The sequence below is a fragment of the Micrasema longulum genome, unplaced genomic scaffold (assembly GCF_059751315.1).
Source record: "Micrasema longulum isolate JH-2025_06_02 unplaced genomic scaffold, ASM5975131v1 h1tg000995l, whole genome shotgun sequence".
In the NCBI taxonomy this organism is placed as follows: domain Eukaryota; kingdom Metazoa; phylum Arthropoda; class Insecta; order Trichoptera; family Brachycentridae; genus Micrasema; species Micrasema longulum.
This window is the reverse complement of record NW_028278183.1, coordinates 15,993-35,105: the sequence shown is the minus strand read 5'-3', so window position 1 is coordinate 35,105 and position 19,113 is coordinate 15,993. Positions and strand designations below refer to the sequence as shown.

Sequence of the window (19,113 nt, the reverse complement as noted above, 5' to 3'; positions counted from 1 at the left end):
AATGACTCCAATGTATACTAAGAATTATATAGTCCATTTTTTTTATAAACTTGACCTATGTGTGTGGATAGTAAAACAATTTCATATACCTACGAGTATATCATTAAAATGTGCTTACTTACATTATCAAAAATTAAATGTTTATTTGGTTCTTCGAGGCACTGACACATTGACACGGGCTCATTAAACATTCGAACGCACTGAACATTAGATTTCAGTGTGCTCTCTCAGGCCATATCACATTCATAACTAATATATTTTTATTTAGTCGGTCATTTAATTTATTATTTTTATATATAATAAATGGATTGACTTTTTCAAATATATTTTTATTTTATTTATTTGTTTTTTTTACAATAAACGTTTAATTATATTTACATTAAAGATAATGTTCCCTCACCGGGGTAGCCCGTGCCGAGGGATTGTCAGTCAATGTACATCGATCGAACCTAAATCTCAATAAAACATTTTTATCGGGTAATTTTCATGTATTTTATTAAAATTTTCTTTGAAAGTTCAATTTGAATTAACTTCACCTTAAATTGTTTGCGGCGAGCTATGATTGTGTACAGCACCGGATACGTTAGTGTAACCCTTTTTGTTAAGGATATATTTCCACTTCCAGTGGCTAGCGTCAGGAGTCAGGTTTGGTATCCAAGTATCCAGTTTCCACATCCATACAGCCGAGCCGCGTTCCTGTAATCCCGGATAACTCCACCGGAGCGTGTCGACCCTTTGGTCCCGGGACCCTTTCGCTTTGTATTCGCACAACAAATTTTAACGCTTCGGTAATCGAAATCGTATTATTTTGTGTGACAAGTGCTACTGTGGCCATTCTACGCCTGAAACAGATGGTACGAGCTGTATATTTTGTTCACACGCTCAATTATTATCACATGGCATAATATAGTCCAGCTGTCATCTGATGAAAAATAATGTTTGTTGTTGTCCGTAATTATCCACTGGGTACCTACGATCATAAAAAATTCTTTACCATTTTGGAAAATCATTAATCCCCATGATTATTGTTGATTTGATTGAAGGAATTTGCGTGTAAACATTTATCTGTAAATTCTTGAGGTGTTGTTCTGTTACAAAAATGACCTGTCGAATTTCATTTGTTCTTTCCTTTTTATTGTAGTTTCAAACGAGTATTCGAAGAAACTGTATACCTACGCTTCTACACCAAACACTGATTAATATTTTAACTTTGTCAATAAGCAAATGTAAAAGTTCAGAAAAGGCTATTATAAAATTATTTCATAGTTGAAAGACAAAACCGTTTGGCGATGAATTGATGCTTTTTGGAATTAAATTGTAAATTTAAATTGGATACGTATAATTGATTGACGTTTGCAGAAGTTTTCTGATGAATCTTAATGTGAAAAATAAATAACTTATTAAATAGCTTTCGAAAATACGCAAATGCAAATTTATACAAAATTAAATCGCTGATACAAAAAAATATTGTTTTTTTAACATTGTAAGTTAATTCCAATAATTCATTACAAATGTATTATTTAATAAACACCCTTTTAAAAAAATATTTAGCTAACTTTTTTGTTTAAGTGGTTTGAACTGAATAATAATAAAATATTATTTTTTTATCAAATAATGATCGGCAGCTTAACAAAATCCATTTCTTATATTTCTTTCCTTTGCACCGATCACAGTTCACCGTTCACCGTTCACCGATCTCAGATTCCTCTGCAAGTACTTCAGTACTCAGTTACGTAATACTCATTCATATAATAATATTATTATGCAGCCGTCACGTCTCCCAATGAGTATACTCGAGCACGTTGTACACGTTGTTTACAACTACAACATTTCCTTAATACTTGACATTTCAGCTATTGCCTTTCAAAATGACTTCAATTATAATTTTATACTTCTTTTACTAAACTTTCTGGTGTCTCAAATCATTCTACATATAATTTTAAGATTTTAACGTGAATTTTTTTTTATATATGTACGTATAATGTGTGATTTATCCTTTTTGATAATATAAGACTTTTTTAACGTTCAAAATGTTGTAAATTTATCATTAGTTTTTATTAAAATTATTCATAAAAATCAATGAAAAATATTGTTAAGAATTAACAAACAAACAAACAAACCACCACGCCGTTTCCCTGTAGGGGTAAGCAGAGAGGATAGAACGCCATATCACTCTATCTTTGCATACAGACCTCGCTTCCTCTACATTCATACATCTTCTCATGCACGCACGCCGATTATTCTATTATTATATTTTGACATGTCCATCTTCAAGTATTTGATGGACTTGATCGTGCCATGTATTTCTCGACCTTCCTCGTTTTATGTATCCATCAACATTCGCATCGTAGATCCCTTTAGCCGTTCTTTCGTTGTCCATTCGCTCTTCATGTCCAAACCAACGCAGCACCCCTTTCTTGATTCTGTCGATAATGCTATAATTAATACTACAATAAAATAATGAATACTATAATAAATTAGTAATTTTACATTTGAAAACTTTAGTCTCATATAATAATTATTAAATAGCAATTAAAATATATTTAAGTTATTTTACACAAAGTAAATACGTACCTTTTAAAAATAATTTGAAAATATTGTTATTTTTGAAATGACGACCCACGAATCTAAAAAAAGGAAGCATGTCATTGTATTTAAATTTATAATAAATGAAGTTACCTTCCTAAGATTGTATACTTAGATATCCTTTTCCGTGGGTGACTTTAAATGATACAAAGATAAAATACAACAACTTATGTTTTTTTACGAATCTGTTTATATTAAACAGATTCTTAACAAGTCAATTACATTTTTTAAATTATGAGTTATCAAAAATCAATTACGCTTACGTAAGCAATGATCATATAAAAAACACAGCTTCAAATATTACATGCTTATACTGTCGTTTTAATTTTAAGCGTCATTTCAAAATACAAAAGAAATAACTCTTAAGATAATGGATAAATAAATAAATAATTTTTCTATAGTCAACTGCGATACTTTCTTTCCTGTGAAATGTTGAAAAAGTAAATAAATATCCAGTCACTAGCCATGTCCCTTGTTTACGAACGCCCACCGCAATGTTTTTTCGTCATTATTTATTTAAATTGCCTTAAGCAGCGTATAACTGATGAGGTGGTGAGTCGGCCATCTTCAGGTAAACCAGAAATCATCGTCATCATGATCCGTCACTTTTCTTCCCGTTTCCCGCGTGACGCGACGAACCTAACTTGATTGTTCAAAATGCTCCACTTGAATTTGAGATGAATGTCTTCGCCTCTGAAAGCATCGGCTTGCCTATACGAGTAGAAAATGAACAAATCTTTGTGAGTTTTAAACAATTTAGTAAATTTCTGAGCAGTATATTCGCTGTGTTAGAATTAACGAAGTGCCCTTGAAATTCAGCAATAAATTTAACGCATCTACGAGTATTACTGAACTCTTCAGGTTATAAATACCAAATTTTTTATTATTTATATTTTTCTATTATTATTTTGTATATTGTTTTGATTATTTTGTATATTTTTTTAAAAATGCATACGTATTATTATAAAACTTTTCTGCATTCCATTTTTCGACATGTATAAATTTTTACTATTTATATTTTTCTATTATATATTTTTTTTCCTTAATTATTTAATTGTTTTGATTATTTTGCATACTGTTATATTTTGTATATTGTTTTAATATGTTAATAAATATTTTTGATTTATATATCCCGAAGAGTCCCGACTTACCACGGAATTTTCTTACAAGTCGGGACATAAAAAACATATAATTGTGTCTATGATAAAATTGTGTATTTTGTGCATTAAAAAAAATAAAAAAAATAAATTCATATTTTTTAGTTAATTTAATCATTTTTACCTAATTCATAAAGTACAGGGAAATGTTCTTTTTCTTCTAATTAATTTATGTCAACTTCTTGATGGGTGGTTAGCGCATTTGCCTTCCGTGATTAAGTTATCGGGTTCGATTCTCGAAAAGGTTAACATGAAATATTGATCATTTTGCCTTTATTCTTAAATAATTCCTCTAAGGAAACACTGTCTCACTTTTCTTCACACAAACGTATGATAGCTTTTTTTATATATTTTTTTCCATTTCCCGTCGAGTAATAGTATTGATTTAAAGTAATGTTTGTACAAATACAATTATTTCTATTTTTGCATATCTTTAGCTATTTTATTTTTATTTTCTATTGAATTTGTTTTGCAATTTGAATTATAAAAATAAAACTTTTATTTTCTTGATTTGTTTGAAGAAATTTCCATTTGGCTATAAGGCCGCCAATGTACAATTAATATTATGTGCAAAATGTTAAATATAAATAAAATAAATAAATAGTTTCTTATGGGAGCTAGAGACCCATAAATGCGCCCATTTTTTGCTGCCGTCTTCGGGCATACGGTATTCAAATATGATAAATAATTTTGGAAAAAAATGGTACGGACACAGAACATTTCATTACGATATTTTTTTTTTTTTAATTACTAAATCGGTTCAGTTTTGGGGTACGGAAATCGGGACAATTAAGAAACATCGATTCTGGCGATTTTAGTTAGACATTATCAGTCGTGGAGTAAAATCGGGGAGGCATTTGCTAAAGAGTAACAGAAAAACTACGTTCAAATACGTATTCATAAAATTTATCTGCTACCGCATTTCCTTCTTACGAACTATTGACCCTGCGATTGGTGAAAAAGCCACGGCTGGTATCCTAAACATTATTTTTCTTAAATTAAAAAGTTAAAATAAATTTATATCTTTATACAATCACTTTGTAAAGGGCCCTTGAGGTATTATATTATGAAAATGGCGCTGTATAATAATAATTATAAAAATAATAATTGTGCGCGGAGAGATCGCTCTGTAAGCGTGGGTGTAGTATTTAGTACGTTTAGTTATTTTAGTAAAAATGCGCTTTCTACGCGCGTTTTTGCGTTCAGAATACCATCCCAGGTGCGAATAAGAAAATAATAATGTCAATTGATGACTTTAATTTAAATTAAAATTATTATTTCAGTATGAACACAAGCCGGTTTTAAGTAACTATGTTAGTTTCCAATTTATCTAAAGATAATATAAAACAAATATTGGTAATCTTAAATTTATTATAAGCTGACACCACTACCTGAACCCGAATCAGGTCACAGAGGAGTAAATTTTACATAACGTTAACTATATGTGTTAGTTTTTTCTTAAATGTATTTCCCATTTCCCACTTCCCACTTTTGTTTTACATCCGTCTTCACAATTTGTAAACTGTTTACTGCGAGGCGTTTCTAGCACCTAATTATCTTCCCACATTTCATACAGGGACAAAATTAATTACCCTGCTGTTTAATATTAATGCTATCCCAGAATACAACTTTAATTTACCGATGTTTGTCGACACGGAAAATGGGTCAAGACTTTAGCGTGCGTCTAGAAATATTCACTAAAAATTTCGAACTCTCTCGCTTTTATTAATGTGTCTTTTGACTGTTTTTTTATTCACGCATTATTTATGTTTCTTTGTTCAGTGTGCGTCTTCCACGTTGTTTTTATTATCTGGCATATTGTATGCGTTTATATTCCCAGGGATATAAATCTCTTATCACCAGGCATTATGGTGAATGTTTTGCTTGAAACCTTTATAGCCTAACAGCTTAAACCACACTTGTACGGGTACAGGGCACAGGGTATGCGATGCGTTTCATTATCAACTCGAGACATCAGACATATTTGTTTATTCTCCGATACCCAACGACCAACACCTTTTTGCTTTATAAATAATATAAATAATGTCATTCTTTCATTATTTTTTTACGATTTTCCGTGGATGTCGAAAGTATTTATTTTAAAACAGTTTTTTAATGTATACGAGTTAGATGACAGTATATATAATACTTAAACTTTTGCCTGAATGGTACCTGAAGCGTAAGACTGATCATCCTTTCTTCATGTAACAAAAACATATCAAGATACGCAACGATTGGTGTACCAATGCAGTGCCCTTCGCACCACTAGGTGCAGAAAGGGACTGATGATGATAATGATCTATACTTTTACTTTACTATACACAGTGCGGAGTGCAAACTTATATAAGTAAGCATATGGGTAATTATGAGCTCCAAAAATTTTTGAAAAATATAAGTCCCTGGGTTAATAAGTTATTATACACCCCAAGGTCCGGGTGTTACCGGTGAGAAGTACTCGGCTGTCCATACAATATTATCCTACATCTTGCATTTTGCGGCACAAGGAATTTATTATCAACCTTTGTAATCACTATTATATTACAACAATTCTCGATTTGTGTATGAATGGAAACGAAATGAGTGTGAAACAGGCCTTTATTCGCTTTTCTTATCGGCCTCTCTCACCTCCACTGCATCCTGTATTATCCAAAATACAGTATAATCATACCTCATTTAGAACACTGCAAAAATATTATATCTACATATTATATCGTCGGGATCGTAGAACAACCACGGATGTGCGAAAAATGCGACATTTACTTTCTTTTATATTTTTCAACCTTTTTTCTTTTAAATTATAACCCAATTATCAAATGGTATACTTTTGTACTTATAAAGTTTTGACATGAAGTGTAAAAAAAATAACTTAACCGCTCTCATCTTAAGTTGAAGAAAATCACATGCGTCGTTGTTCCACGATCCCGACGATATGTTCAAAGGGATGCCGTATAGTAAAAATAAACATAAGTAAAACTTTATTGTTAATTTTTATTTATATCCCTACAGAGATGAGGTAGAATTTTTTCAAATTCAGGATTATGGATATTCGAGCGTTGAAGCAAAAGATGTAATCAAAATAATGCATATAGTAAACAAAATATTTTTTTTTTTAAATAAACCAAAAAAATATATATAATAATTACTACGAGTACCTTAAGACAAGATCTGGCCAATCTTAGTGATTGTTTAAATCTAGAAAGACTAACACCAAAAAACTCCAGATCTTGTCTCGAGTTTACACTGCGACACAATCGGGACATTGGTATTGGTACGTGCAAGCCATAGTTTGTACTGTGCTGATCAAGGAACAGCACATTATTATTTCGCAACCGACGGATCGAAACATTGAATGCCACTATGACTATAAATTAGTTCATTCGATAAAGCATGATAATTCCCATCTCAGCCACCATAGGTTGGGTTGACGTTGAAGTACTTTTTTTCAATCAATACTATTAATATTCCGATTAATGTTTTTTTTTTTTTTATTATTTGAAAATTTATTTATAAACCCTTACGGATTATTGCATTCATTTTACATAGAATAATATATACATTTTTCATTCATACAAACACATTTGTTGTTCAAAATAATATTTTTTACGTGTTTTGAAAATATTGTATGAGTCTTTTGTTTAGTTTTACCTGGTAGTTTATTGTATAATTTCAGTCCCTGGTTCATTAGTCTTGATTGTCCTTGTCTTGTTTTAGAATGTTGTATATGGTATTTGTCTGATATTCTCGTATTATGTCCATGTTGACTACAATTTTTTACAAGTTTTAGTTCTTCGTCTACAATTACATTAGTGGCTAATTTATGGATAAATGTTAATGGTTCTAGTTGAAAGAGTTCAGTTATATTTAATTGCTTAGTTTCTTTAAAAATTTCTCTAGTTGCAGTTAAATAGGGAAGGTCATGTACTAACTTTAATATTTCATTTTGTTGTCTTTGTAGTCTGTTTATGTCATTTTGATATCCTGCTCCCCATAGTAGTTGCGTATAACATATTTTAGATTTTACATAGGCTTCATACATTATAATTTTTTCCGTTTTTGGAACAAAATTTTAGATTTTTTAAAAAAAGACTCGATAATGTCGCCACTTTGCTAATTAAATTGTTGATATGAATTGTCCATGTTAATTGTCTGTCTATTGTTAGTCCTAAGTATTTAACATGTTCAATTTCAGTTAGTCGTTCATTATTTATGTAAGCATCTACTTTATGACATTTTTTCTAGATTCAAAATCAAAATAAAGTTAATAGTAGTTTTCATTTAAATGCATTTTTACAACTTTGATTTTAAAAATATTATGTTCATAATTACTTATATTCGTTGTTAGTTGTTATCTTTCCCGCGGGGTTGCTTTAAGTGCTCCGTACATATGTAGCTAATTGGTGGGAGCTTTGTTTAACCGAAACTGAAATGAAGTAATTTAGTCAAATTACGAGTGCTGGAATCGGCGTTTCTCGAGTATGGCCACGTGGTGCTACATGGAGGCGACACTCGATTACACCGCCACGGGCAGACGCTCTATTCGGAGGGATTCAACGTGAGTATTTGTCTTTTGGGTGTATCCCTCTAGTGCGCAGTGCACGCGGGGCACGGCGCGGGATGGTGGTTGGGGCATTGGGGGTTGCGGGCTGGGGTTGGCACAACTCGGCCCGAGGCAAATTGCGAGTGACGGCAGCACAATGGGCGGGTTAGCGTGAAAGGCTCGAGGTGTCGCAGAACCTTCCATTATCCGTACCCTTCGCCGGGCCTCCCTTTGTGAATGCCCTTCTTCGCGGTAATCTGTTTACTTCTCGCATGCACCGAGAGCGGCATTCAGACTATTGGATTCGGTGATTTCTCCACAAAAGGACTTTTGTCCCTGCGAATATGAAGGAAGGAGACTTCCGTCACACAATGCGACGAAAATCATTTATTTTTTTCCCGCGGCGGTCCTGATGCAGTTCGCTCTTTATTTTGATCGACGCGACAATCGCACAATGGCTATTCGAGATATGCGTCGAATCGCTTAATAATGCTGACAAATTATTTTATTTTAATTTTATTTGGGAAACCAACTACATACATATTTAAAGTAAACAAACAGATATAGTGTATAAACTCAGAACTAATAACAGATTTCCACAAAGTATACAAAGTTAGTAAAGAAAATATATTACCTATTAAATAAATACACATAAGTTTATACTTATAAAAATGTTATTTTCATGTACTCGTAAATATTTTTCAATAATCAAATATTAAAAAAAATAAAAATTTTAAGAACATTAAGTTATTGTAAATTGGGCGGGATTAGAACAAGGATCCTTAAAGAGAGGATGAGGAGGGGAAGGGAGATGTACATATTTATTATTATAATGTCTACCAAGTTACATAATGCATTTTTAGTGTTAATTTTAAATCTGACAGAGTGATGTTTGTGTAATCTATATCTTTAAATTTTGTATCTGGCTGGCATATGTATTGTTATCAAACTAAGTAGTTCTGTACAGCCAACTATTCCTGTCACAATTTTGTAAAGCAGTAGTTGGTCTGCACACACTCAGCGGTATTGTAGAGAAGTTATTCCATGGTAGGTAGGGGCAGTGAGAGTTGATACATAAGAAATACCGGTTTTGTATTTTAGGTACTTTATAAATTTGTTTAGAATATTTTCTATTCTTGCTATACATATGGCATACTGGGGATTCCATATCTGAGATGCGTATTCCAAGTGGCTTCTGACAAACGTATAATATAATGAAATTAGGGACTCTGGATTATCAAAGTGTTTACTCATTCGAACTATGAAACCTAACATGCTCAATGTTTTGGAGGTAATTTTATTGATATGCGATTCATAAAGTAGTTTCGAGTTTAAAACAATCCCAAGATCTTTAATTTCGTGCTTTCTCATTAATACATTATTGTTTAGTTTGTAATAAAATTTAATAATTTTTCTTTTCCTTGTGAATGTAACACATACACATTTATTAATATTCAAAAACAGTTTATTTTCAATAAAATAGTCAGTTAGACGATTAAGATCGTCTTGAATTATGAGGCAATCTTCTCGAGATTCAACTTCAGCGTATGTTTTCATATCATCGGCATAAAGAAGAAATTTCGATTAACGAAAGCAAACATCGATGTCATTTTCATACATAAGAAATAACAGGGGACCGAGTAGACTTCCCTGGGGAACAACGTTTAAACTACGTAGTATATCAGTGAACTGTGTATTTTTGTGTATCGTATAAAGTTTAAACCAGCATAGTTTACGCGAGCGAAGTTGTATATAATACGAGTACATATACCTGTTGCCTCAATCAGCTTGTTTACTCGTTTATTCGAAATTTATGGCCCCATCTATCATGCCGCTAACAATATTCTCAATTAGTCGTGACTTCTCGAGCGAGATTCTGTTAACTCTCCCACTGTAGCCTGTAGCTGTAGTGAGAGACGTACCTCTCCCCACCTCCGCCCCTTCACCTTTCCACCGACGGCACATTGTTCTAGGTACGGAGCTCGCGTGGGTTCTCCTCAGATTAGAAATTAGAAAACTTAAATGAACCTTATCTAATTCTATTGTTTATAGAACCACGCTATAATATCTGCAACACGGTAATAAAAATATATTTTGATTTATAGCGAGTGTAGGTTTTTAACTCTGACTACTTTTAATCGTTGTCGTAAAATTTTGCCATGTCGCTGGACACTACAACCCGAGGAACATTATCATTATAATTTATCAGCATTGTAAACTGCCACATAAAATTACCCACACAACCATAAAAATATACATGAAATTAATTTATGATCTATACGGGGCATAATTTTTTTCTCGTATTCTACCTAAATAAAATAATTATTGTAATAGGCAATATTTTCTAGCTGCATGTTTTCAGTAGACATAGAATTATAATTTACGTATTCTTACGGAGAACGTTAGAAATGAAACTTTCATCGTGAAACTCGTCGCAACGTTATATTTATATAAATATGGAGCTTTTAAATTGATCAGATCTGATCAGACAACACTTTCGTGTTTCTTGTTTTAGTTTATTCCATTTTTATATCGATAGCAAGCATGCCTGACAATCATCGTACGTCCGTTTTTTAGAAATCTACCAGCTGCGATACGATGTTTAGTAAAACTAACAATATTTTGAGTTTGTCCAAATGTTTGAAGACAAATACTGGGTTGCACCCCTCAGGGAATTATCAAGATATTTCAACAGAGATAGATAACATTTTAGTTTAGTAAAATCTTTACAATAGCCTAAATTATATGTCTTAATTCCAGTAATTATCATTTTTTAAATTTAAAATCTACTACTACTTCTACGACTACCATCACGCCATTTCTTCGTAGGGGTAGACAGAGAGAATGGACCGCCACACACGTCTATCCTGGCATATATTCCTAGCTTCTTCCACATTTATTTATACATGTCCTTCGGTTCTGTCTGCTTTTAACATGACCAGACTTAAGATTTTGGTTTATCTGATCATGCCACGTCTTTCTTGGTCTCACGTTACCGTTCATTTTCGCCATATATACTTGTTTTACCATTCTTTCGTCGTCCATTCGTTCTACATGACCAAAACATCTCAGAGACCCTTTCTTAGTCTTTATCAGTTATACTTAACTCAGATTTACACTCCCGCCTGATTTCATCATTCGTAACCCTGTCATACATTGATTTCCTACACATTCGTCTAAGAGATCGCATTTCAACCGCGTTCACTCGGGTTTCATGACGTTGGGACTAAAACTCCGTTGTGCACTGCCAGTTTAGCTTCGATCGACATATTTTTATTAGCAATTACTGTGCTTAGTGCGCCGTTCATTTTGTTGCCCGTATCACTCTCCTTTCAACATTTTTTTCTACTCTTATACCTCTTGAAAACATACTTCTCAGACACACAAATTCTTCTACTTGTTCAAGACATTCGTTGTTTACATTTATTATGCAGTCAGTAACCTCACTTCTCCTTTCAAAAACCATCACTTTTGACTTACATTCGTTCATCGCCAATTCGCTCTCCAGGCGTACATCATACATTCTAGAGACTATTTTTGGCAAATCCTTTTTGCTGCTTGCTAACAGAACTTCATAATCAGCATACAACAAGCAGCTCACTGAAAAATTCTCCATTTTTGCTCCGATACCCATACATTCTATCTCTTTCATACAGTTATCCATGTATAGATTTAACAACCATGGTGACATTACACACCCCTGTTTCACGCTTTTTGAGATGTGAATCCCCCTTTAACTCTTACTCATGATGGACTCTCCTCATCGAGAGACGATACTGCACGTATAAGTTTGTTGTTTACTCCATACGTTTCCAACACGCGCAAACTATTTCATCATATCTAGTTTATCATACGCTTTTTGCAAATCAACAAATGCGCAAAAATTCGTGTATCCACGTCCTCTCATAAAGGCTTCTTGCGTGTCCCACACATTATCTTTCGTTACCTTTCTTACTCTCTCGATCATAATTTTTCCGTACAGTTTACCGACAGAACTCAAGAGACTGATTGCTCTATAGTTTCCACATTCCGCACGAGATCCCTTTCCCTTATATAAAGGCATGACAACTGCCCTCCTCCAGACTAAAGGCGTATGTCCTTCCTTTAGGCAGAGATTGAAAAGTCTGTGCAGTCATGTGCCCACCATCTGGCCACCACTCTTCAGATATTCCACAGCGACCTTATCATACCCAACGGATTTACCATTTTTCATACTTTTCAGCGCACTCTTTATTCAATCTTTATTCAATAATATTGAAACGTATAAAGGACCGAACATAATATCATATGACGTCCAAATAATCCAAAATGGGTAGTGAACAAAGGCACGGATAAACTACGATGTACCATAAATAATACAATATAGCCAATGATTATTATTTCACTCGTATAGATTCTCTGCCTTAATTCATCAGGCGGTAGTCATTACATATTATCCCTGAGAATGGAATAATGGCGCAGAATTTCTGAATAGATGTAGTTTGTATGAAATCAATTGTGCAATCCTAATCCCCAGTAGCCGCTGGGGTTGGCCCTTTTTGAATCCCGAAGATTAAATACGAGACTCGAAGGTTTCTCCCGTTTTTCCACGCCAATTATTTTCGACTACCTGAACGATAATCAGTATGATAATAATAACGAATTTAAGGGGCTTGTCATCGCTTCCTAATATTGATAATTTACGATGCTTGCATTATTTCGAACTTATTTTTTATTTAATTTATTATTACATATATTACGATAAATTAAATAAACATATTTTTCCCTTTTGACTCTTTCAATAGAAAAATACATACTTTTATCATAGAGGAAATTTTAAACGACACCGACGACGTCTAAAAAAATTACATACTATTCAATTAACCTTTTTGTTTTAAAACAATTATTTGGTTTTTCGTAAGTACGTCTAAAGGATGAAGGATATTGCTACATGGTATTTAACATAGAAATCATAGCAATAGTAGTAGCTTTCAGAAAAGATTTACCATTTTTTAAAAAATAAATACAAAGATACGACTAGATTAATACAAAAAAAAAAAATTGATTGTATTTGCTTTGGCAGATTACCCCACCCGGGATTGCCACATAAGCCATACACATACGTATCCTTCATGTTTATCTTAAAAATATAAAAGTCGTAGGTTTCTGCGATTTTTATGACATTCTCAAAGTGAATTAAATTTACGTATGTCGGTATTTTGCAATTAAGAAGCTTAATTTAAATAATTCACGATTGCTTGCACTTGGGTGGTCAAAGCGAAAGTTAAATTTATATTTTCTTTTGAAATTTACGCCGAAATCACATCCACAGAACAGATTGACAAAAAAATTAGTTATTTATTCGCGCCTTTATCGGGATAAAATTGCACCTTCCCTCATAGTACGTTCTAGTTTATAAAGTTAAAGCAGTGCTAACTCCTAGACTTGTTATGGAGCAACAATTACACCCGATATGTACCCGTTTCGCAACGTTACACAGGGCATATTATCGCGATTTCCTTCTTATGCATCTTTGTGGTAGCATGCTCGATCGTGACAAGGAAATGAAAGTCTAATGTTCCTTCTCCTTAGGGCTTAGTTTCGATTCCAACAATGTAAAGAGAAGTATCCGAGTGGCGTAAAAACAATCTCGTTCGCGCTTCCTTACCACAATTCCATTTGCCATATTTATTTCCCCTGATTGAAGATAATGTTCCGTTCGATTTATTCGTCCTTCGCGGTTATGGCCGCATATCTCGTTCCGGACAAGTTGCTTGGTTTGTTCGTCAATCCTGTAATAATTGTGACATCGAACATCGAACATTAATGGCGTTTCGCGAAATGTAGTTTTTTCCTACATAATTTATTATATCAACCATCAACTGGTTTTCCTTTGCGATTTCAACGATATACGAAACTGTTATATTTCCACGCTGGACTTTTAAGTTTATTTCTTCTGTTCTTTGTATTTATTTGTTTTTTCTTCAATTTCAATAAATTGTTTTTCTCGTTTAACGTTTTCTTGCTAACCAGGATAAGAACAGACTCAGATCAAAGCCAGACAAGGATAACATAAAAAATAATTTCTAGTAAAAGTAACTGTCTTATTGAGTACGAATATCGATTGATCGATGTTTCTGTTCCGTGGGGAAGTGATAGTTGCCTTTTGAACGCATTCCTGAATATTGATTACGTTCTGGCACCGTACAGATCTAGTTTCCGTGTAACACTTCGATTATTATCGTATCGTGTACTCGTATCTCATGTTTTCCTTTGTTTCTAGGTCTAACAGCCGAGTTGTACTATGTTCGTAATGGGCAGATCAACGATTACGCGCTAAACTTCGTGGTCCCAGTGCCTGCCTCCATCAGCGAACTTCACTTCACCTGGCAGAGCCTCGCTGGAAGACCTGTAAGTACATTAGTATATTATATTCATTATTTATTTATTAATATACACGGCCCGCAGTGCCTTTTACCTTAAAAAGATACATATTAATAATAATATAAACATTTCAATATAATGTGAAAAACTTTAAAACTAAATATAAAAGTATTATTTTACATAAATACTATATATATATAACTCAGCAGTTTTATATAAAAAACATATTTAGATATAAAACAATAATTAAACAATGTGTGCAGATAAATTTTTAAAAGGAAAATAATTTATATATCGTTTATTAATTATCATGCACCTTTGAAAACAACGAAAAACACATTGCTCTTTTTACAAATATTCTTAATAAATATTTATTAAGAATATTTATAAAAAATCTTCGTAGTTTCCTAAGATACCTCTTTCGCTGGCGTTTTTTTCGTCTGCATACGTTGTTCCCTCTCATCTGATCCTTCGTACGGTCGTGATATCATCATTCTCTCGACCTGTTGGTCAAGAAAGGCGACTGAACAATCTCGGGGGTGGCTACTCGTATATCTCGTAACGTCTCGACTTTAAAAACCTTCTTCGCCTGCGCCTGTAGCTCGTGGCGTGTTGTTGCAGCCCTATCACAGAAGCCAATCACTTCTTTCAGTTCAAGAAAAGGACGTACAATATAATAATTCCTCACCAAATGCATTTTCATTACATTCTGAATACCACCTGAAATTTATACACCTAATAATGTATGTCATGATATCTAAATTAAATGGCCACATAATACTGGGTAATAGCGTATTTTGTATTTTTAACTTCCGTACCTATTTTAAAATGCAAAGAAAAAAATGTAACAAACAAAAAATAGTAAATCATTAATTAAACAGTCAATGTGTAAAGAAATACTAAGATCTTGTTTCGAACCGAATATTCCTTAAAAACGTCACTTGATGAAATTCTGAAAAACAAACATGACCGTATTGGCAAGTATATCTCGAAAACTGAAAATAATATGTAAGATTTTAATACACCTAATAAAAGGCAACAAAGACATGCATTACATATTTTTTGTTGCGAATACTTCGTGATATTAAAGCGCGACTAAGCGCCACCATCTCCCGGTTTCGAGCTTCGGAAACTTTGATTTTACTTTCTTACAATGTTTTGCGTTGCAAATTGTTTTCATCTTTTCTGCTACATCACTCACTTATCCTGACAGATGACGCCAATGTTTTCTGGAATAACAAATTTTCATTGATGTATTTCCTCTCGAAAAGCAGAGCACTGGCCTCTGTGAACCCCCACCTTATGAATAATTAGCGTAACTTCTACCAAAATGCAATATGCACTATTTCAATAAACAGAGTTATGATATGGCAACCCCCGTAGCGTGATTGCTAAGATACCCGATCCACCCAAGGAAGGGTGAGAACACAGAAATTCAATGTGTTGTTTTAAAGCCTTTTTGTTATGTGCTGTAAATCACCACTGTAATTGGGCTCCTGGCTTGTGCAAAAAAAATATGTGTGATATATATATAAATAATTTTCAACTCCGTTGTTTTGAACGGACAATTAATTGTGAATATCTACAATATACCTATAATACGGTTCTTTTTTTTCATCTTTTTTTTATTTAAATTTAAAACATATTATACATAATTTTATATAATATTCCCAAGGAGTTTTTGTAAAAAACTCATTTAGGGACATGCAGATAACAGTATTTATTTACAGACGTTTTAATATTTTAAACTATAACATTATTTACAAAAGCAGAATAAAAATTACGATACACTACAAATCAAAAGGGTATGAGAACGTTTAAAAAAATTACAAAATAAACATAACACAGGGTATGGAAATAAATTAATGACATATACATAATACTATCTATAAAAAAAAATGTAAAAAAATTAAAAATTACGTATATTTATGAGTATATGTATATTCTCGTATTATTATTACAATAATAAAGAAATGACTTACTTAATCCTCAATTATGAATAATTTCAATTATCCACGGATCAGTCCACAACTCTCCGCCATGCGTTATTACAGTGGGTACGTAATTATACTAATCAGCTTTCAATCGGACATGTCCGCACCGAACCTTGTCCGCAATTATCAGGTAATCAATAAAAATATTATTATAGTCCCCACATTACGTCGTGACTGCACTTAGGTACAAGCTCTCCCAACATCCGTCCAAGATCTGAGAGCAAAAAATGTAGCTGGCCCTCTCCGCTGCCACGTGGTAACACTGGTAACTGGTAACTGGTAACGGGTACAGGCCACACAGAACCCGCGTCGATACATTTTCGTTTATTCAAATAGATATCGAAGGGGCCGCGGGGTACTTGCGGCCGTAGCACAGAAAATTGCCCCTCCGCGCCGAGATTGGAATGTTTTGTATATAGCGGACTTAAATGTTTTACCACGTAATTGGTATTCGGTTTATTATTATTTATTGTAACCTGCATGATGCCCCTTATTTCTCGACCTAGGGTTATGTTCTTATAATATTATGTAAATAAATAACGAGTTTAATTTTCGAAGTACACCACAGTAACATGATGAGAAATATGCTAAGGAGAATGTTCTTGACCGGTCCATTTGTATTTATTATTACAACCCGCAATATAAATTTATTTATCAATTTACGATTCGTTCGTCCGTAAAGCCATACAAATGTTATTTTTAAATATTAATATTGTTTTATTTTTCGCATGAAAAAGTCTAAATAAATAAATATCAAGAATGAGACACTTTTGATCGGAAGTATATTTAATAAGCATAAATAAAACGAGCATTTATATATGATTTATTGCAGCGTTACATCATAATTAAATACAATCACAAATTATTACTTTTCAAGATGGTAAAAATGCTTTTTTTTATCGTACCTAGGTATATCTAACAATAAAACGTAATATATAATGTTTTGTATAGCGCAATGCCGTTTTTCATAGCGTTCATAACATACATATCGTCTGTATATTTTCTGTTCTAATTCTCGTTGTGGCGTGTAAATCAACACAATATTTACCGACCTAAGTGTATTGGTATTTCACGCTAAAGTTCTCGCCTAAATTAGATTACTGCTGAACAAATCCACAATGGGTAATTATTTCAGTACAGATTTTCACACTTCTTGCGCGAGTACTGAGCTTTTTTAACACGCGGTGTTTCAGAAATTGGCGTTCCATTGATGAAAATAATATTGTGGATTTTTGTATCCACTGCTACAACGTCGGCATTGGCTCGTTTAATATAATATAAAATAATTTATTGGATTATTTTTTACTGCCTCTTCAATAGAAATCCTGTTTAATCTGCCCTAAATCTTAACTCCGAAGAAACAGATTAAGAAGCTGCAGATCAAACGTCGATAAAGAAGGTCAGAGAGGTTGAGAACAATAGGCAGAACTTTATAGAGCTGCTCATATAAAGATACAGCGAAATGTGCAATAATTGTGCAAGAAGAAGCAGCTATCTGTAACAAATATCAATATTTGAAGCACTAACTTTGTGGTAAAATAATATATTATTTAACGATATTTATGTTAATGAACGGATTAAATATCGATAGAGAACGTTATAGAGAAGTATGAAAATCTAGGCATTTACAGGGCTTATCACCCGTCGTTGGCTGGTTGATGTGACTACTTCACACACCGTGTATCATTAACCATTCATCCTATGTTTAAACATGCACGTATCTTTAATTCTTCCCGTTGATTTTTGTAAAGCGAAAGAGCTGAAACCTTTATTGTTGCGTGTGAGATTTATCTGACTGAAATTATCTTTATTCTCATTGTATGCTAACTTTGACAATCGTACAAAATAAGTCCGAGTCAGTATTTTCTTATTATTTAAAAACATTTTTTATTATCTCATGATTGGATTTCGCATCATTTAAACCACACTGTGCACTTATTTTTGTTTTGTTTTCATTTTAAATTACAGGTTATGTTTCTCTCGCATAACTGTAGAAGATATTGTTTCAAGTCGTGGCCATTTGCCGATCGATGTTCGGTATTTTTTGTCCAAACATACAACGCTGTTCTTCGCTATTATCATTACTACTAGTAATTCTTGACTCATGTTTGTTTTACCGTTCAAATTTAAAAGAAGTTATTGTTTCTCACACGCTTATGTAATTTGAATAATTAACCAAACTTAAAAGTCTATATCAGCATATTAGCCTAAGTAAGGAATGTGAAATAGTGTGGAACTACTACTTTTCCGCTATCGTAATATATTATGTTCCTCTGGCCAACATCTCATTGTATGCATCTCATCGTAAAAATGTATGTTTTCTAATACAAATACATTTATATTGTGTAGCGATCTACAAATAACATGAAATAAGTATAACTACATGGATATGGGTAGCAAACAAAACTCTAATTGCTGAAGCATAATGACTTTAGTCCCAGCGGAACAACCCAACTGCATATCATTTAGCGTATGA

General features: G+C 33.0%; 1 protein-coding gene across 1 annotated transcript in view; it reads left to right on the top strand.

The window, feature by feature from the left end:
• LOC148277670 (inactive tyrosine-protein kinase Dnt-like) overlaps positions 1-19,113 on the top strand; it is a 116,590-nt gene that overhangs the window by 89,457 nt on the left and 8,020 nt on the right. Inside the window, exon 2 of the mRNA XM_088232544.1 lies at positions 14,543-14,670. Coding sequence (XP_088088670.1) covers positions 14,543-14,670 — 128 coding nt within the window. The remainder of the gene's footprint in view (positions 1-14,542; positions 14,671-19,113) is intronic.